The sequence below is a fragment of the Corapipo altera genome, unplaced genomic scaffold, assembly GCF_003945725.1.
Source record: "Corapipo altera isolate COAL_440 unplaced genomic scaffold, ASM394572v1 50, whole genome shotgun sequence".
Classification (NCBI taxonomy): Eukaryota; Metazoa; Chordata; class Aves; order Passeriformes; family Pipridae; genus Corapipo; species Corapipo altera.
The window spans coordinates 12,532,172-12,549,751 of NW_020884889.1; the positions used below are offsets into that span (position 1 = coordinate 12,532,172).

Sequence of the window (17,580 nt, forward strand, 5' to 3'; positions counted from 1 at the left end):
ATCCTCCACAGTGGTTTCAGCCAAAAGTATCAATTCAACTTACCTCTGGGAAATCTCCCAAATAACATGAGAGAAATCCATCTTTATACTTAAGTAGTCCATTACAGTGTCTAGTCAGCAAATCTTCATATAGGAAAAACAGTAAGAAAATTTTAGCATTTCTCCTTCATGATAATACCATGGCAGTGTTCTCATGATATACCTTCCTTGCTTTCTTAAAGCTGATGCACTTGCTAGAACCATCTAGTTCTCTTTCACCTCTTCCTTCACAAGGACCAGTAGACATTTGAGTGTTTGTACCTACTTGCACAAGCATTCTCAACAAGGTTTGAAACAAACAATGATTTACATATTGAGTAATTGAGATGATATCAATATACTTCCCCCAAATATGCAGATTTTTAGACCTGAGGTTTATTTTCCAACTTTTCTCAGCAGCACATGGCCAAATCCTTCCCAATTTTAACTATGAAAATGGTAAATGTTTTAAAAATGTAATTACATAATAAAAGACAAATGTGATGAATTTACAAGCAAGTATTGCACAACTGGTTCCAGTTGAACTCAATCTTTTCCAAAACATATATGAGAGCATTATTCAAAATATAAAATTTGCATGGAAGATCATCAATTGGATTCAAAACACTATAGAGATTTCCCTGGGTTCAAGTACAGATGCATTCAGGAACTCGCCTGGTAACAAACACATCCAAGTCTGCAGCTGATCAAGTGCTTTAAACTGTATAAAATAAAGCACCACAATGACTATGTTCCATGTGTAAAAGCATGAAGACATCAGACTGGTTCATCTAACCACTACTTAATGATTTCACCAAGACCTTTAAAGAACAAAAGAATAATGCAACTTATTGCTCTCAGCCCTTTTGAATATCTTGATATTTGCAGTTCCTGAAGAGGCAGATCTCGAAGAGCTGTGACTATGTAAACTGTTCCACTTTTCTTTTTAGAAGTCTTCTATACCTGCATGGATGAAAATTAAGATGCAATTCAAAATTTAAATCACAGGATTCCTCAGAGTTTGAAGCAACTTTGAGAGGTTGAGACTGATCTTATTTAGAGGTTCCAACAATGGATGGCTCTAAATGTTAATTTAGCAGCAGAGCCCAGTTAACTCAGGAGGACAGAGTAGACTTCAGCTGCAGGCAGAGGGGTCAGAAAATATCTGTGTAGTCTGGAAAGGTTAACACATCATACCACAATACACAGGTACAAAAATATGTGCAAAGGCACCTGCTCATTTAATTCTATATAAACAAAACAAAAACCAACAAAAACCCCCAACCAAACATATGTCTCAAATTCACAATATTGAATTTACATGATTTTTGGAACTGTCACTAAATCTTTTTTTAAAAATGGGAGAAGACTCTGGCCAAAGTTTCGAGCTGAGCATAAATTATGCACAAAGACAAATTTTTGTTGCAAATATTTACTTAAAAAGTAATAATTTACAGCAGTGCTTTAACAGCTGTTCAAAACATTTAGCATCCATAGAAACAAAATTGTAAGTCAAAAGCACATTCTGAATGCTTCCAATGGAGCAATGAAATCCTAAGAGCAAGCTACCGTTAATCATATGCATTCCTATATCTGCTGCTAACTAGAACACAAAAAAAAAAATATCCAAAACCAAAGGAAAAAAAACAAAACAAAAAAATCCCCAAAACCCAAAACCAGCAGCCATCTTTCTGTACATAACTTAAGACTACAAAAAGTCCTGAAATTGAACTGTACAATTCGACCTTGTGTTCTATTTGTAAGTTAGCCAGTAGCAGCTGTAAAATGGCAGAACACACACCAAGTGGTGTCTCCAGTTTGGGGGTTTCCTTATTTTTGCTTAATACCATTTTTACATTAAAACCATACTTTGGTGTGACTTACAGACCATTCCTACGTGTCTATGGCTAAGAATCAGAAAACCAATGGTAAAAGCCTAACAGCTACAGTACTTTCAACATTATGTTCTACTTTATACAACTATGTACGGTATTTCTGCACAGACTGCACAGTGAAAACCCCACAAATATATAGTTTTATTGTAATAATTTCACTTTCACTGAAAGTTTATTAAGGTAAGCTTACAGCCTGGCAGGATTATACCTGTACAGAGGTGCACAGATTCATATAATTCTGTTTACATGCTTTTACAGACAGGAATGTGACACCAAGTCCCAAGGTTTATGTTTACCCAAATTATCAGCAGACCAATAGCCCTGATGACAAGTGCGCTCCACTTCAGCATCAGAAGTAAGTTCATACTCAATTCTACTGTTCAATGATATTCACACTGAAGAATTTAAAAAAATACTTTCTGGGCGAACAAATCACCTTATCCTGGGCTAGTTAACTATAAAAAAATTAGAATTTATACCTCTTTTCAAATATCAATCTAATAATATATCACATCCAAGAGACAGGAAGGTATATTTGAACTTGCTACCTTCTGTAAGTTCAGTTAATCACACATACACATACATGCTATCTCCATATGCAGAACTTCCCTTTGGTGTCTCTTTCTCTCCTCCCTCTCCCCCCTCCCCCTTTTTAATATTTAGCATCCATAAGCACACTCATCAGGAATGGTCCATGGTGTTCCTACCACTGTTCATGACAATCAAATTGACACAATTTCAGCTTGCTTCATTTTCATCTGTCTGGTTTACAGTTGTCTCCATTCTGCTGGGATTGCTTTCCTTAGAAACCTCATCTGTTTGTTCCGTGAGCTGTCCGGCTGTCTTCGATGAAGGTGTGACATTACCTTTCTGAAGGATCTCAGTAGCTTCATGCTCTAGTACTTCTGATGGAGTCAAAGGCTCCAAATGAATACTGCCTTGTTCACTAATGTCAGAACTAACAGACTCAGGTTCATCTCTCTTCCTGAAGAACTGCTCAAAACTCACATCCTCACCCAAGGTCAGCTTTAAGTCCCTCACGTTCATCGCTGACAGTGCAGTTTCATCCAAGCTCCGGACTTTAGTCTGCTCATCCAAGAGAACATCACCTGAACTTTGGCACCTTTTCAACTCACTTTCATCATGAATACCTTTTTGTTTCTCACCTAACTGTTTGTTATTATCATCTGAACCACAACAGGCTCTTTTCTCATGCAAAGACTTCTTTGAGCTGTTGCCAGGGAGTTCAAAACTAGGAACATCTTCTGTATTTGACAGTGATGAGTCTTCTTCGTTCTGTTCAGCAGATGCAACTTTTGTAGTTGGATTTCTACCGCATTTTTTTGTTTCATCTGAAGAGTTGTGCTCTTGTTTGCTGAAAAAAACCCAAACAACCAAACAAGTTACTTTTATAACAAACAAAATACAGCAATACATGGTTGTACCCTGCAAAGTGATAAAAGAGTGGTGTTGAAGATTTCCTATTTGGCTGTTGAGATATCCTTCAGTGGTGAAATCTTACTGCTCACTGAGGTAGTCATCAGAATATTTTCATTCTGTTACACTGATTTTTCACTCAAAATAGAAATGAATGATAGGCCAACCTCTTTACCAAATTACAACTTATATTTGCTACTTCAGTCAAACAGAAAATGTTAGGGTTTTTTTTTTCCATTTAGTGGACCAGCTAAAGAGTATATGACATTCTCAAATACACAAACAATTTATTTAAGTTCTTCTCTCTCAAATTTCTAGAAAAAAGGGGGGGGAAACATATTACTTGAGGGAAAACTCAAGACTAAGTTCAACCTCAAAAGCCAATGCTCAGAAGCCCCCACGAGCTGTGGCTGACATAACTGTTCCATAACTGTGCCATAACTGTTCCTAATTACCTCAGCTATTCCAGAGAAACACCTCAGCCATACAGAGCCCTATAAATACTAGTTAAATATTGAGAATTGTTTTCATATGAAAATCCAGTCAAATCCTTAAGAAACAGTGTATACACACATGACCTTTAGCTACTATTTTTCAACAAGCAGTTTGAAGGGCGACATATAGTTTGCAGAGCAAATGGGCACAGTGCTGTGCTTTATGTGGGAAGGTTTGAACACAGATATGCAAAGAAAAAAAAAAGTTTTAAATAAAGGGATGACTAATGCCTCATTATCACACAAAGAGCAGTATTCCACACTGGAAACCCAGATGGATCACATATATGTGTACACACACACACACACACAAGATTCACACCAAGAAACTCCTCCAAGCACAAATCTGCCCTTAGCATATAAAACAAATTGATTACCATCTTCCTCACCTTCTAGTAACCAAAAATCCCAGCTTCATCCAAGAAGTGGTGGGTAAGGGAAAAAGAAATATATATATATATATATATATATATTCATTTCTTGTGCAGAAGATACCTTCCTGTGAGTCATTTATACTAATGAAGGAGTACAAAAATAAAACAAGCTTTTGCACAAACACATCACAATTACCCACAAACAACAGTGATATTTCTGATTGCTAAGCACAACAGTCAGTTCCTTTAGATAGAACAATTCTCCAGTGAAATAATTCACCTCTGCTGAGAACTGCAGATGAATAAGCAAACCCCAGTGAGTGTGATGCACTAAAATGCCACAATAAAAAGAAAAATCGTAAGTACTTCAAGAATTCATTCTCTTAGTACATCAGCAGCTGAAAAAGAAAAGCCTTCTATCCAATTTTAGGAATGAGAAGTATTCTTACTACCCTATGTGGCAAATAGCCATTGTTACAGTGTTAGAAAACTAAAAATTCAGACATCAAAAATACTGGAAAATGCAAGAATTTGAACAACTGTATTATACAGAAATGGGGATGTCAGTGAATGGTTAGAATTGTACAGAAAATACAAGATTTAGGTGCCAAGTGAAGCTGAAGAAAGTGAGGTTCTGATCATTTATTGTTTTAAAATCCTACTAGCTCAAGTTTTTTTGCTGCACTTTATTTAGAGTGTACTATTATTTTACACTGCCATTTTATCTTAGGATTTTAAAAATAATTCAGAGGAAAATCCTACAGCAAGAAAGAAGTGTCACTACAAACAAGTGACACACACCTTCATATAGAGTAGTTGCAAAGTGTGTGCAAACACCCCTTCCCTCAGGCTGTGGAAAGTATTTCTCCAAGTAACAAAACCTGTATTACAGCTGCATTTATATAATATATTTACATTAACAGTTCGGTAACACCACGGTTTTGAGACACATTCCTTGATTGTTTCCACATAACTAGTCTGATTTACAAACCAGTACCAGGGCATGCAAATTACACTACTTTTTAAGGAAAATGAACTGGAAGCTCTGATCCACAAGTGCTCCAACTCCTAATGGAGCTGAGCCCTCAAGAGTCCAAACCAACAAGGGACGTTCCACACAGCTCTGAACACGAGCACAGCGTGAGCCTTCTGTCCAGGGAACACCACTCTGCTCTAAAACAACACCTCTGAACCACTTTACAGTGAAGATGCAGCATTCTCAGCTTTCATCTGAGCTACAGGATCTGCTCCTGGAGCACTAATTACTGGCCAATATCAACATGACTACCTTGGGCACATCCTCTGAACACCATGACCCAGTAGTACAGGTCCAGTTAAAAAAGAACTGTCCTGCATCTTCCCACTAGTTACAAAGCTCAGACTTTGTCAGACTGTGTGTGGAGAAAAGACAAGACATTACCTCCAACTTAGCTTCCTTCTGTCTAATGCAGGTTTCGGCCTTTAACCTAGTGGATAATGAATTAAGATGTAATGTTTTAAAATACTCTATGGTTGAAATAGAGATAAGGATGAAGAGACTTACAGTTAGAAAGCAGTCTGGTAATCTGAACCCAATTTTTGAAGATGATACTCATTCTGAGCTTAAATGTACTTTGTTTGAGAATTTTAAAATTTCCTAGTGGGTATACAGAAATTGTAAGATAAACTTGTAACCTATTCCAGTTATCTTGCCTCATAAAAACCAGCAAGCAACAGTCTTAAGAGGGTGAGCATTACTTTTATTCCAATGCTCACTGCAATTCTACCTGAGGAATGATCTGCTCACCATAAAAGCCTTTAAAACCATGACTGAAGCATTTAAGATCTGAAATGTTAAATGAGGTGCATAAAGGTACTGGACAGAAGCATTCCACAATACAAGCTCAGTTTTCTTCTATTTGTCTGCCAAAACCCAAACACCCACAACACAGCTGCAGTTTACTTTGGGACAGCTGTAAAACATCCCACCTGACCTCCAATATTATTTGGAGGAGACACTTCCCACAAAATACCTTTTACAGGCACAGTACCTACATTAGATGAGCTATAAATTATTTAAATTTATTGACTTGTAAACCCACATTAATTAAGCAGCTTATCGCAACATCACTAAAATTGATTTTCTCTGTTTCTCTAAGAAAATGTTATCGCAGCGATAGCAAGGATGTCTCCTACAAAACCTTGTTAAGTCATCAGTTCTAATAAAATCTAACCTTTCAAAGGTTTCTTATAAAAAAAAAAAAAGAAAAACTAAACAACCCCCTCAAAATTGCTTATGCCTGTATCTTCTTTGTTGATGCTGCATTAAAGGCAAATTTTATTTGCTGAAGTATGGTGCTTCCTTTGTTATACTTAAATAATGTTATTAATCATAAATTAAATTATTCACCACCTCAGCGAGTCTTAATGGCTGTCTACAGGGTACAAAATACTTGACATAAAAAACAGCTTTACCACTTAACTTTTATGAAAACTGTATACTATATCAACTGGACCTATTTTCCTAAATCCAAGAAAGCAGTGCTAAATCCAGACCTTTTAAAGAATTTTAGCACATAGTTTCAGCACACCATGAGCAGCTTCTTACACTAATGTTCTAGCAGCTAACCAAAATCTTGAAATGTAGCATAAACAATCATTTATAACTACTTTAATTATTACATCTTAATTTGCAACAATAGGTGGGAAAAATAGCTACCAAAAAAAGGATTGTTTTAAAATAACATTTCTACGACAGCACTGTAACAACAGTAAGAAATTACCAGGGTAAATCAAATGAGAACACATCTTTTGGGTCAGGGACTTCAAATACTCTGAAGTATTTAATCATGAGCAGCATCATCAGTAAAAGATGATGCAACACCAAATATTTAGCTTAGCTTCACTGCTTTAATGATTTCTATGCAAGAACTTAAACATGTTGGAAACAGCACTTTGTCAAAAAACAGTCGCTCTTCAAAGAGCAGAACAATTTGGGCACAAATAGACCAGATATTGTATATCCAAGGGCAAAACCTCGGATTCCCAGTGCATATCCTCAACCTTAATTCTGTTCAGAGGTTTTAGAAAGCAGTTCCTTCTAATTTGTAGTTGGCAGAAGCTGCATGAATGGACACTAAACCATTGATGTTCAGCACCTTGTGATGTTCCCAACACTTCTACGATACAAGAAAGCTTAAATCCCATAGTTCTCAAACATCAACAAAGGCAATGTACTTTATTACATCTGTGAAGCTACAGTGCTCCCAGAAAGAACATTATAAAAATAAAGCAAAGATTTTGACCATCTCCAGTAAGTACAACCTGTTGGTCCAAAAATTTTGAGCAAATCTGAAACCACTCTAGAACTCTCCAAAGATTCTTTATTCTATATAAAAATAAACTTCTAGTTAAGAACTATGAAAAAAGGCCCTTTAATTGTCAATCCCTTCAAAAAAATGTTGTCAAAATGTAGCAGCTGAGCACAAAATTTCAGCTTGATTGAGATATTCAGTGGAATGGATTAGCTATAAAACTAGAGGCTCAGAATAAAAGGTAAGTAAGAACATTAATTTAGACACCTTGAAGTCTAAATTCAGTTCAATCTGAAACTATTTGACAGATGAGGAGTCACCCAGGACTAATGAGAGAGATCTGGAGTCAGTGACAAAAACTAGACTCTAAAATGCAGTTCAAGTACAGACAGGAATATTCTCATTTCTCAAATTCAGTCTTATTGCTTGCCCTGTTATTTACAGAATAAAATTGTATATATTTGCACACACACACAGAGCTCAAACCACGAGTTTGAGTCTTCCCATCAATCTCTCATGCTTTCTTACAACCAAAAGTCTGTTGGATAAGCAGCATAAACTCAACTGGAATCCTCTGCCAACATTTCTTTTTTTATCCACCCCTAACCAAAAGTAACCTTTTCTGGGAAGACTGTAGCTTGAAGAATTTCTAGAAAACAACTTTGTTATTTAAGTGGCTCAAGGTACCTTCCAGTCACTCAACTGAACCATAGCCAGCATTATAAATACATGAAAAGGTCATTGGGTTTGGGTTTTTTGGGTTGTTTTTTTTGTTTGTTTTTTTTTTTTTTTTTAAATCAATCCCACCTTTTAACAGGAATTCCCTATTTTGAAAGATGCAACTTTATAAGTAGAGTTTATGATTCATGAAGCACAATTGTCCCCCAAGTATCTGACTGTATGAGTATTTCCTGGAAAGGTACACATGAATGCATAGTTAGAAGAAAAGCTGCTTCTATGCTAAGGTGTTTTACACTGTTAACAACTGAAGGAGAAAGAAAAGATGGTGATGTTAATGTTACTTGATTCTGTCTCCAGTCTCTCACCTGTAAAATGGGGTTAGTGATGAAGACAGTACACAATAACCTATTAGAGCCATGAGCAGTGAAGTGTCACTGCTCACAAAGCTCACAGTTACATTTAACACAATAACAAAAACAAACGTTTATTTCATGGAAAAGGCTTCCAAAAAAACCAGTTAAGGCATAATTGGCTAATCAAGCAGTGACACTCAACATCCTAAAAATAACGGGAGAGAGACAGGTTAAGGTACAAATGAAGTCTTAATTCTTTGACCCTAAGCTAAACTGGTTATACCACACATATTCATGCTCTGTCCCTGCAGATGTGGCCCAACATGTTGCATAATTTATGTAAGTCGTTGGGACCATAAGAGAGGTTTAATCCTCAGTCAGGCAGGTTTGAATTGCATGGTTTAGAAGTGCTTTTACGTTATGAGTTTTCCACGTGAGTAACTTTTCCAAGATCCTCACCCAAATAGAAACAGGATGCCACAATGCCAATCCACTCTACAGGAACTACTTGCACAGAGCTGTCAAACCTGTATGTAGCTTGCAAGTGTTATAAATGCGAGTCTGAAACTTAAATTTCTGTAGCAAAGCTGCAAAAGAATATTTGGAATATTATAGGATAATATTCCAAATGAGCATTCAAAAGACGTATAATTCACATAACTCCAAATCCAAGTGTCTACCTAGAGTCATTTCTGGGAAACTCTGAGAGAATTTTTCTGAAAGCCACAAAAATCTGCAACCACATTCCATTTTTGTTGTTGCTGGAAATCTGAATGAAAGTGAGACATCACAGATTCAACTTCCTCTGAAATGCAACAGCATGTTCACAATGAAAACACAAACCCACTATGCTTTTTTGAATGCTGCTGTGTCAAAACAGAAATAAGTCCTGCAAGAAAAACCTGTGGTAGGTAAGTGATGCTTGAAGCTGAACAGCAGCATTCAAGATGGAACATAGCTTCTGTCAGAAGGAAAAAAAGTAGCAAAAGGAATGAGGCTTCACAGTTACTGAGTAAACGTGCAGATGCTCAACCACAAAATATGCATAAGAGACAATGGATGACACGATCCCTGTCATTATTAGCAATACCACAGTGGTTGCAGGAGCTCACTATCACCAAAACTGTGACTGAATACTAAAAGTGAAGAGGACAAAAATACTGGTAACAATGAATTAATCTCAGAAAACTTGATTACATAGAAAATGCTGCAAATCAAGAACAGCTTGCATTCACCAAAAATAATGTCTCGTAACTAGGAGGTTATAATGGTGCCTGCTCTAAGAGCAAGAGTAGCTTTATCTCTTAGGTTGCTTGGAGGCTAGTAAATGAGAGATCCAACCAAGACATGTCCACTGTAAGCAGGAAGGTTGAGTTTGGAGGAACGTTAGATGTTCAGCATGGCAAAAGAAAAGCTCATCACATATCCAGACAACCTGCTGATGGATAAACTTGCCATAGATAATCTAGAATTGAAGATGAAGTCAGAAGCAGTGAAATCAAAAGCAGATGTCTCAGCAGCTTGAGTAGAGCATCCTTGGAGATGAGAGATGATACCAAAAGAACAAGGTGAGAGAATGAACTGGAACTGTAGCTGCTCCACCCTCAGAATCAAGGCTCAAAAAATGTATCTACTTTCATTACATGCTTTCTTCCTCCCACAGTATTTAGGAACAAAAAGAAGCTACCAGAGAGCAAAGCAGCTAATAAATTCCTTTGGCCAAGATTCAGTTTATGTAGTTACATGCCACAGAAGTCATCCAAAGCACATTTCGCCACTGTACACCATAAAGTCACTGGCAGACAAAAATGCAACTTCCTTGAATATTAAATAGATCAGGACTTGTATGTTTTAGTGAACACCCAAAAAGAATGACAAATCCCTTTAGTTTTAGAAGCTGGCATCAAGTTCAGAACAAAATGGGTTTTGATGTCAACCCTACACACTTTTTACACACTACTCCATTTACATCACCATTTACACACTACTCCAGCTTGGGATGATACTGATAGACTGGAGCAGGGAAGAAACACTGCAAATGAGCAGCAGAGAAACACTGCACCATGTAAGTGAAACTCCTGGTAAGCCTCTCTTCAAAGGAGTACAGCCCCCAGAAAGCTGCCAGGCAATGCTGCAAAGCAGAGAACATTATCACAGAAGGGCCTTTGCCAGACTACAATACTGGAAGAAAAGACCAGACCTATTGTCTATAAGATGCAAGAAGAGAACACCACAGCTTCAATGCATGAAGGAAAACGAAAAGGTCTGGTCAGATCCTTGTTTGCTTACATACCAAAATAATCCCAAGCTGGACAGGGTTCAATTTTCTGGTCCACAATGATGTATCAGTGAGCCAAGGCAGTATAGGATACCTGCTCACTTTCAAATCCCCTGCAACAAAAATGTCTTCTGTCAGTTCATTTAAAAATATGTTAATGGTTGCGCAAAGCAGAGTTGAGCATTAGAAGAGTACTGGCATAGTTATCAAGCCTTATTCCCTCAGCACAAGGTGGGTCACCAAATAAACAAGGTGATTTTATGTAAAAATTTAAAGAGCAATTTCTGCTGGAACATCCCCAGCTAGATTATCTGTATTACTAATGGCAGGATTCTGGTCCAAAGAGAGCCTCAGTAACAGAGCTCATGGAACATGTCTGGTCATTAGCAATAAAGATGAGTTTTACAACACATACAGATCATCTGATATATAATGAAAGACACCAAAAGATACCATTTGAGAGTTGCAAGAGAAGATCCAAAAGTGTTCAAGATTGTAATTGTGAGTCATTGTTTCTGACGATGAAGTGATTCTGAAGAGCCCCACAAAAAAGTCACACCTCACTGAATTATCGGTCAAAGAATGGGAAGAAACACAGATCACTGAGAAACTACACAGCAAAGGTTGTGAATACTGTCTGCAAGTTCCTCTTCTTCCACAGCAAACCACAGAGTACTGTTAGGAACCATCCCACAAAAAGATGAACATTTTTGTACGTACTCTGTACTGAAAATAACGAATTAAAAAATATGCCACACAGGTACACTCATGCTCTTGGGTTTAGCAATGATATACTCTTGTCCAAAGTATCAGAGAATAAGTACGTGGAACAGGACAAGAGTCATGGAAATTACCCAGTTCTATGAGCATGACAATTAAGCACCATCACAGACTTTATATCACTTCACGCAGTACCAGTAACTAATCTTATGTCAAGATCAGAGTTCTCAAAAATAATGGCTATCTGCATCTGTCCTAATCTAACAGCTTGCAGAAACAAACCTGCACATATTCTTGACTTAATTTCAAATCTTTTCAGTGCTCATCCATTTGATACATACTGTATATACAACGTTCTTATATATTTCCATATATCTCTGCAACGCATTCAAGACAGAAAAATCCTTTTGCAGTACTAACAGCCTGCCACAGTTGTACATCTTCAGCCACCATTCAACACATTTATAACCTTTCCTTACACCTATTTCAGCAAGTATTAATTCCCAACACCTAAAGCCATCTCCAAGTAGAAGAGCTGAAGTTTTCAAAGGTATCATAGCTCTACACTTAAGTTTTTCATTGTTGAGTTTCACTGAAAGCTAAACTATTAAAGGACTCCCTCTTACTAGTAACTTCATGGAAACTAAGAAAGAAAATACTAAACAGTGATGAAATAATCTATTTGGGATATTTCCAATACTCAGTGAAAGCTGATTTATACTTAGAGGCCTAAGAACTTCCTGCTCTGTTGGAAGAGTTCTCACTACACACGAGCCTATCAAATCCCTTTTAGAATCCTGCCATAAGCTAGATGGACTCACTGAGGGTTAAACCATCTTCTACCATCTTTTAAAATGTCATTCTTTGCAGTGTAATTGACATTTTTATTTCTGTGTTCTGAAAAGGTTTGAAGAAAACATGAATGCTTTGATTTAACTGACACAACTCTGAACTTTCAATTAAGGCATAAGCAGACACAAACTACATCGTAAAGCCTCGGAAACTGTTCCAGAATAATCAGGGATGACTTGGCACATCTGATTTCTCTAAGGTTTAAAACCCCCCCCCGTAACATGATCTCCACAATACTGCAGGTTCTTTTTCAAACCCTTAAAACCCCCTGATTAATTAATAGTAATTTTTCTTTGAAAGGTGGAATTAAAAAAGTTAATACAAACCAGTATACTTTTGTCATATAAAGAACATAATTTTGAAAATATTTTCTAAATATTTATAAAATATTAAGACTGAATTAGTCTTCCTTCAGTAAATGACATTTCTTTTGGCATTCATATTAATATTACAAAAAGAACACAAAACGCTCATTTAATAAAGCTAATATTAAAGTAAACTGAAGTAACAGTCTCACTGTGTCTAGACTCAGAGGTCAGGATTGAGAAGTTCCAACACTGCAAGAATTATTTATGCCTCTCCAAACTGAACAAAAAGCTGGTTTTGATTTTGGCTGCAATAGGTAATCATTTTATCTCTTCCTTCCTGTAATTGTGGACATGGTAAGAGCAAAAAGCACTAGTAAAGTAAGGGCCTGTGTTCATCCATACATCTCAAATTCTATGAAATTCAAAAGAAATCCAAATCTCTAAACTAATAGAAAAAAACATTAAGCAGTAAAATAAAACTTACTCAGATACTTGTGCAGCAGTTGGGATATCTACAGAAACTGAAAATAAAAACAAAGGATTTAATTAAAATTATTTAAAAATGTGAAAATACAGAAGTACTCACTGTCAAATCCAAGTACACAGAAATAATGCAACTAACAACAGGACTGCAATAACAGAGACATCCACATTAATTATTTATATAGCATATAAAAAAGAGACTCTATGTACTCACCTTTCTCTATAATAACTTGACAAGTATGAGTGTGGCTCTCACTCAGATGTGTGGCCATGCTATCTAAGCCAGAAACATCAGCCAGGAATTCACAGTTAAGACACACTACAGTCAAGCCTCTAGAAAAGAAAAAACAAAAAGGAAGTATAAATACAACAGTTTTCTTAACTTACAGCAACTGGACAGACCATAAAAAGAAATTCATTCAACTTCAGATGAGATTATTCACATAAAAACATATTCTTACTTTTTCTACTGCAACTAGTATCAGGAAATCCCCATCAATGACCAGGGCATCTCCATGCTGGATGTAGTACAAAGAACATGACTTTAGACAGAAATTTATCTGTAAAGCATGAGTTTCTCTGTTTTGATGGGTTTTGTTTACATGGTTGCTTTTTCTTTCCCTCACCCCCTCCCCATTTTGCACCTTATGAATAATGGAAAAAATAAAGAAATAGAAATATTATTAAAAACTGCTCGGAGTTAAGATAAAAAATAATAAATGTTGACAAATAATACATATTTGTCACTGACCAGAACACTGGTATTGGAAGTTTCATATCTCTGATCTTTCTAAATTGTGGAAACCTAGAAATTCAAGACCCTACAATCTCAACTATCAATGAACATCAGAAAGTAGAAACACAATGATCTGTAACTGAAAAAAGCTGCATTACCGTAGTTCTTCTGATTGCTTCTTATAGATCCAAAATCTTTTACGTGGACGAGCACTGTGAAAACTAAATATATGACAACATTACCACTTAAACTGGTTTCTTGAGTACGTTACTCCTCATATCCCCTGCACTATCCATGGTCCTGCAATTTGCTTATGACAAGGCATGAAAATAGAAGGCTGAATTACTGTCCTGCATTATTCCTAAACATTCAATTGCTTAAAGCTTACAGGCTTGTGAATCTCAGCTCTAGCTTGAAACAACGTCTCTCGAGTAAGTAACGAGTTTGGGAGAGGAAAGGCTTAATTTCATTGACACAGTCCTGTAAGAACAGTTACATTGCTTCCATCAGCAGTTTAGGGCTTGAAGAGCCATAGCTGCAGCCACAGAGTGCACCACAAAAAAGTGAAGCTTTGCCAAACTTGTGCTTCCGAAAGAGACGGTTCTACATGAGAAATGTAATTTTTAGACAACTTGTAAGTTGTCCCTTATGCAGGTCAGACGTGCCAACACTGTTCTCTCCCGTGAAAGCACATTCAGGCAGCTGAGTACAGGGGCTGCTATTGCAGAAACACCCTCCAACAGTCTCCCTCCTCACCATCCCTTTTTCCTTACACTCGCCAAAGAGGTGAGGAGAGGTGCTGCAGAGGATCCAAGTAGGAGAAGCATTAGTGCATCAAGGGCACACGGGACAAAAGACTGACTATTTTTAATGCATAGTTGAATTTGACCAAACAGCCAGGGCAGTGGCCACAACAGGAACAGTTTGCCTTAGATTTCTCTTTCCCCTTCTGAAGTAAACTTTTTCTTGTACAACTGGCATTAAGTACAATAATTTCTGTTATTTTTTTCAAGATTGCAAACAGTAGATTATATCTCAGCCTAGGACTTACATGAGCATTGAAGTTAGTGTGACTTAGGTCACAGACCCAAGAGTTCTAGCACTCACAAATGCCAAGGCATTTTATACATACACGTCTTTAGAAAGACAGCTGCCTTCGGGATTTTTCCCTGGCTTGCTCAGGGCACAGGATTAACAAGTAGGCTTTCAAAACTTTATTTTACTGCCACAGCTCTGTGTCTAATTATTGCATAGTATAATTCTATGGTTCTAAAAACTAATGCATTTGTTTTCTTAACAGGCTTTTTTACAGCTGTCATCACCAATACCCTACGCTGCTGCACAATCGGTGACAAACCTCCTGCAAAATGAGATGTTATTTCTGTGGATGACCAGAAGTAACATAAGCAAAAAGTATCCACTTGAGTATGCTATTTGAGACATCCTTTACATCAGAGCAGAGATTTCACTAGCAATAGCTGTGCTCTGTATGCATTCAGCACTCATAAAATCAGATGAGGCTTCAATCTGAAACCTGGAGAACACACAATAATTAGTCATTTTTCCTAACTCAGGCTGAAGTGATTACGGAAGATCCCACAGAAACTCTGAAGCAAAGATAAAACACTGCCTGAACCACTGGATTTTTAAGGCAAAACACGAACCTGGGGTTTAGGCCTTCATTACAAAGTAAAAAAATCCAACCTTACACAGATCCCTGCCATTCTGATGACCCGGTTCAAAATTCAGCTAACAAACACTTAGCCCACCTTACACGAATTTAGGAAGTATTTGCTAAGCCAGTAAAACCTTTGAAGAGCTCTTACTTCACCATGTGATTCACATAGGCTTTGCTACAGCTGGTGCTGTATCTGCACAAACTACAGTGGACGTAGGCAGGAAAATGGCTGGCGAAATCCTTGATTTCTGAGTAACACTCAATGCACTTGTGATGTCCCGAATGACACCTGACAGGGATATGGAAGAGTTAACAGTGAAGAGCAACACTTTAGGATGAGAAACTATTTCAAACTTTTTGCTTCAAGCTTGCCTACATGAGGGGAAAATGAGGAACTCAAAAATGTATCAGTTAAATACTTAGAGGTTACACTTGCAAAAAAAACTTAGCAAAGAAAAAGCTTTTGGTTTTTCCGTCACTCCAATATTCCCCACGAGCTTTGAAACATCTACAAAGCAAGAATGTAATCCCACTCTTCCCCAATTTTGCTGGTTGATTTTGGATGTCTCCTGCAGCTACACACTGTGAAAGTCAGCAACATCTCTGATAAAGAAAACTGCTAACTTACCTTACCAATGAAATTATATTCTGGTCATTAAACACCCATGTAATTATTAACATAAGGACAGTAACCCCCCAAAAATTGCAAAGATAAAAACAAGCTACTGGGAGAATGCTGCCTTACTTTCTTGATTATTTTTTGTTAGCTCCCCAAAATAAGTTATCTCCTAGGACAGACAGGATTTAGTCTTTTAACTAACAGGTAAACAAAAAAAAAAAGGAACAAGAAAAAATATTTTTCCCTCCATAAGAAAACTTCCAGAGAACACCCAGGCAGATGTATTCCCCTCCACAGGTCAGTTTTAAACATAAATCTGCCTAATGAGTCAGTATTTCAAGAGTCTGTGGCTCTGTGCAGAAAAAACTCTAAATGTAGCACAGAGAAGTTTCCAGAACATCTGTTCTTCATAACAAAGTGGTTTGCCACTACTAAAATTGGTGAAAGAAGATACTGAATTCTAATCACAGTACCAGTATGAGGAAAGTTTATGCACCTGCTTTTTCTGCAAACCTGAGGTGTCAGATCTTCTGTATTACAGTATTGGAAGTCATCAAAGGACAATTAAATGATCATTTATATTCAAAGTATACTTAAAGATAGATTTAATGCTAATATTTTACCTTAGATGATGAAATGTTATATTTGTAACTTCCTTTTTTTTTTTGCTGTTGGTCCATGCATTTTGTTTCTTTGATGTAGTTTGTTTTGATTTTCCTCTTGATTTATTTGCATTAGATTTGTTATGATTTTTAGTGGTTGTGGTTTTAGATTTAGGTGATAACTGAAAGGTGGAACTGCTTGTACTAACAGAAGATGAAGCTGATGATCCTGACTGATGAGATCCTAGAGATGCTCGAATAGTCACCTGCAAGTATGAAATAAAAGAAAATTTAGATTTAAGTTCCCATTTCTATTTGTCTCAAAGCATAATACACTTAAGAACAGAAATCATAGCATAAGAAACTCTGCTGAGTAGAGATTACTTTGAAAAACACAAAACACTGAAAATACTTTTGGACTACAGGTAACCTCCATAGCCTCCTGGATGCTTAAAAAGCTCCTTTTGGTGGAAATAGCCATGAAAAACCCACACTTTTCAGACCTGCAACTGGCTACATCCTACTTTCTTAAAACAAAAAAAATGTAGCAGAAGGGTCAGGCCAATGAGCCCTCTAAGAAGAATACCAAGCAATCCCATCAGTGCCTGGATTTAACAAAAGTCTTGTGTCTTCTTGCCTCAGGATTAGCCACTCTACTTCCTTCAGGTATTTTTGCTCCTCATCCTAGAACCCCAAGGACTAATTCTGGTTTCTGACCTCTCTTCTGGCATTATCAAACTCCTTTGTCTTGCCCTTAAA

At 37.0% G+C, this 17,580-nt stretch overlaps 1 protein-coding gene across 4 annotated transcripts in view; it reads right to left on the bottom strand.

Moving 5' to 3' along the window:
• Nucleotides 1-398: 398 nt before the first annotated feature.
• ZNF280D (zinc finger protein 280D) overlaps nucleotides 399-17,580 on the bottom strand; it is a 41,091-nt gene continuing 23,909 nt past the window's right edge. For all 4 annotated transcript variants that reach the window (XM_027644402.1, XM_027644399.1, XM_027644398.1 and 1 more), the window contains 6 exons: nucleotides 16,843-17,087; nucleotides 15,749-15,889; nucleotides 14,081-14,143; nucleotides 13,401-13,519; nucleotides 13,188-13,224; nucleotides 399-3,288 (listed from right to left, as the gene is read on the bottom strand). In XM_027644402.1, coding sequence (XP_027500203.1) covers nucleotides 2,652-3,288; nucleotides 13,188-13,224; nucleotides 13,401-13,519; nucleotides 14,081-14,143; nucleotides 15,749-15,889; nucleotides 16,843-17,087 — 1,242 coding nt within the window. In that variant the 3' untranslated portion in view covers nucleotides 399-2,651. The remainder of the gene's footprint in view (nucleotides 3,289-13,187; nucleotides 13,225-13,400; nucleotides 13,520-14,080; nucleotides 14,144-15,748; nucleotides 15,890-16,842; nucleotides 17,088-17,580) is intronic.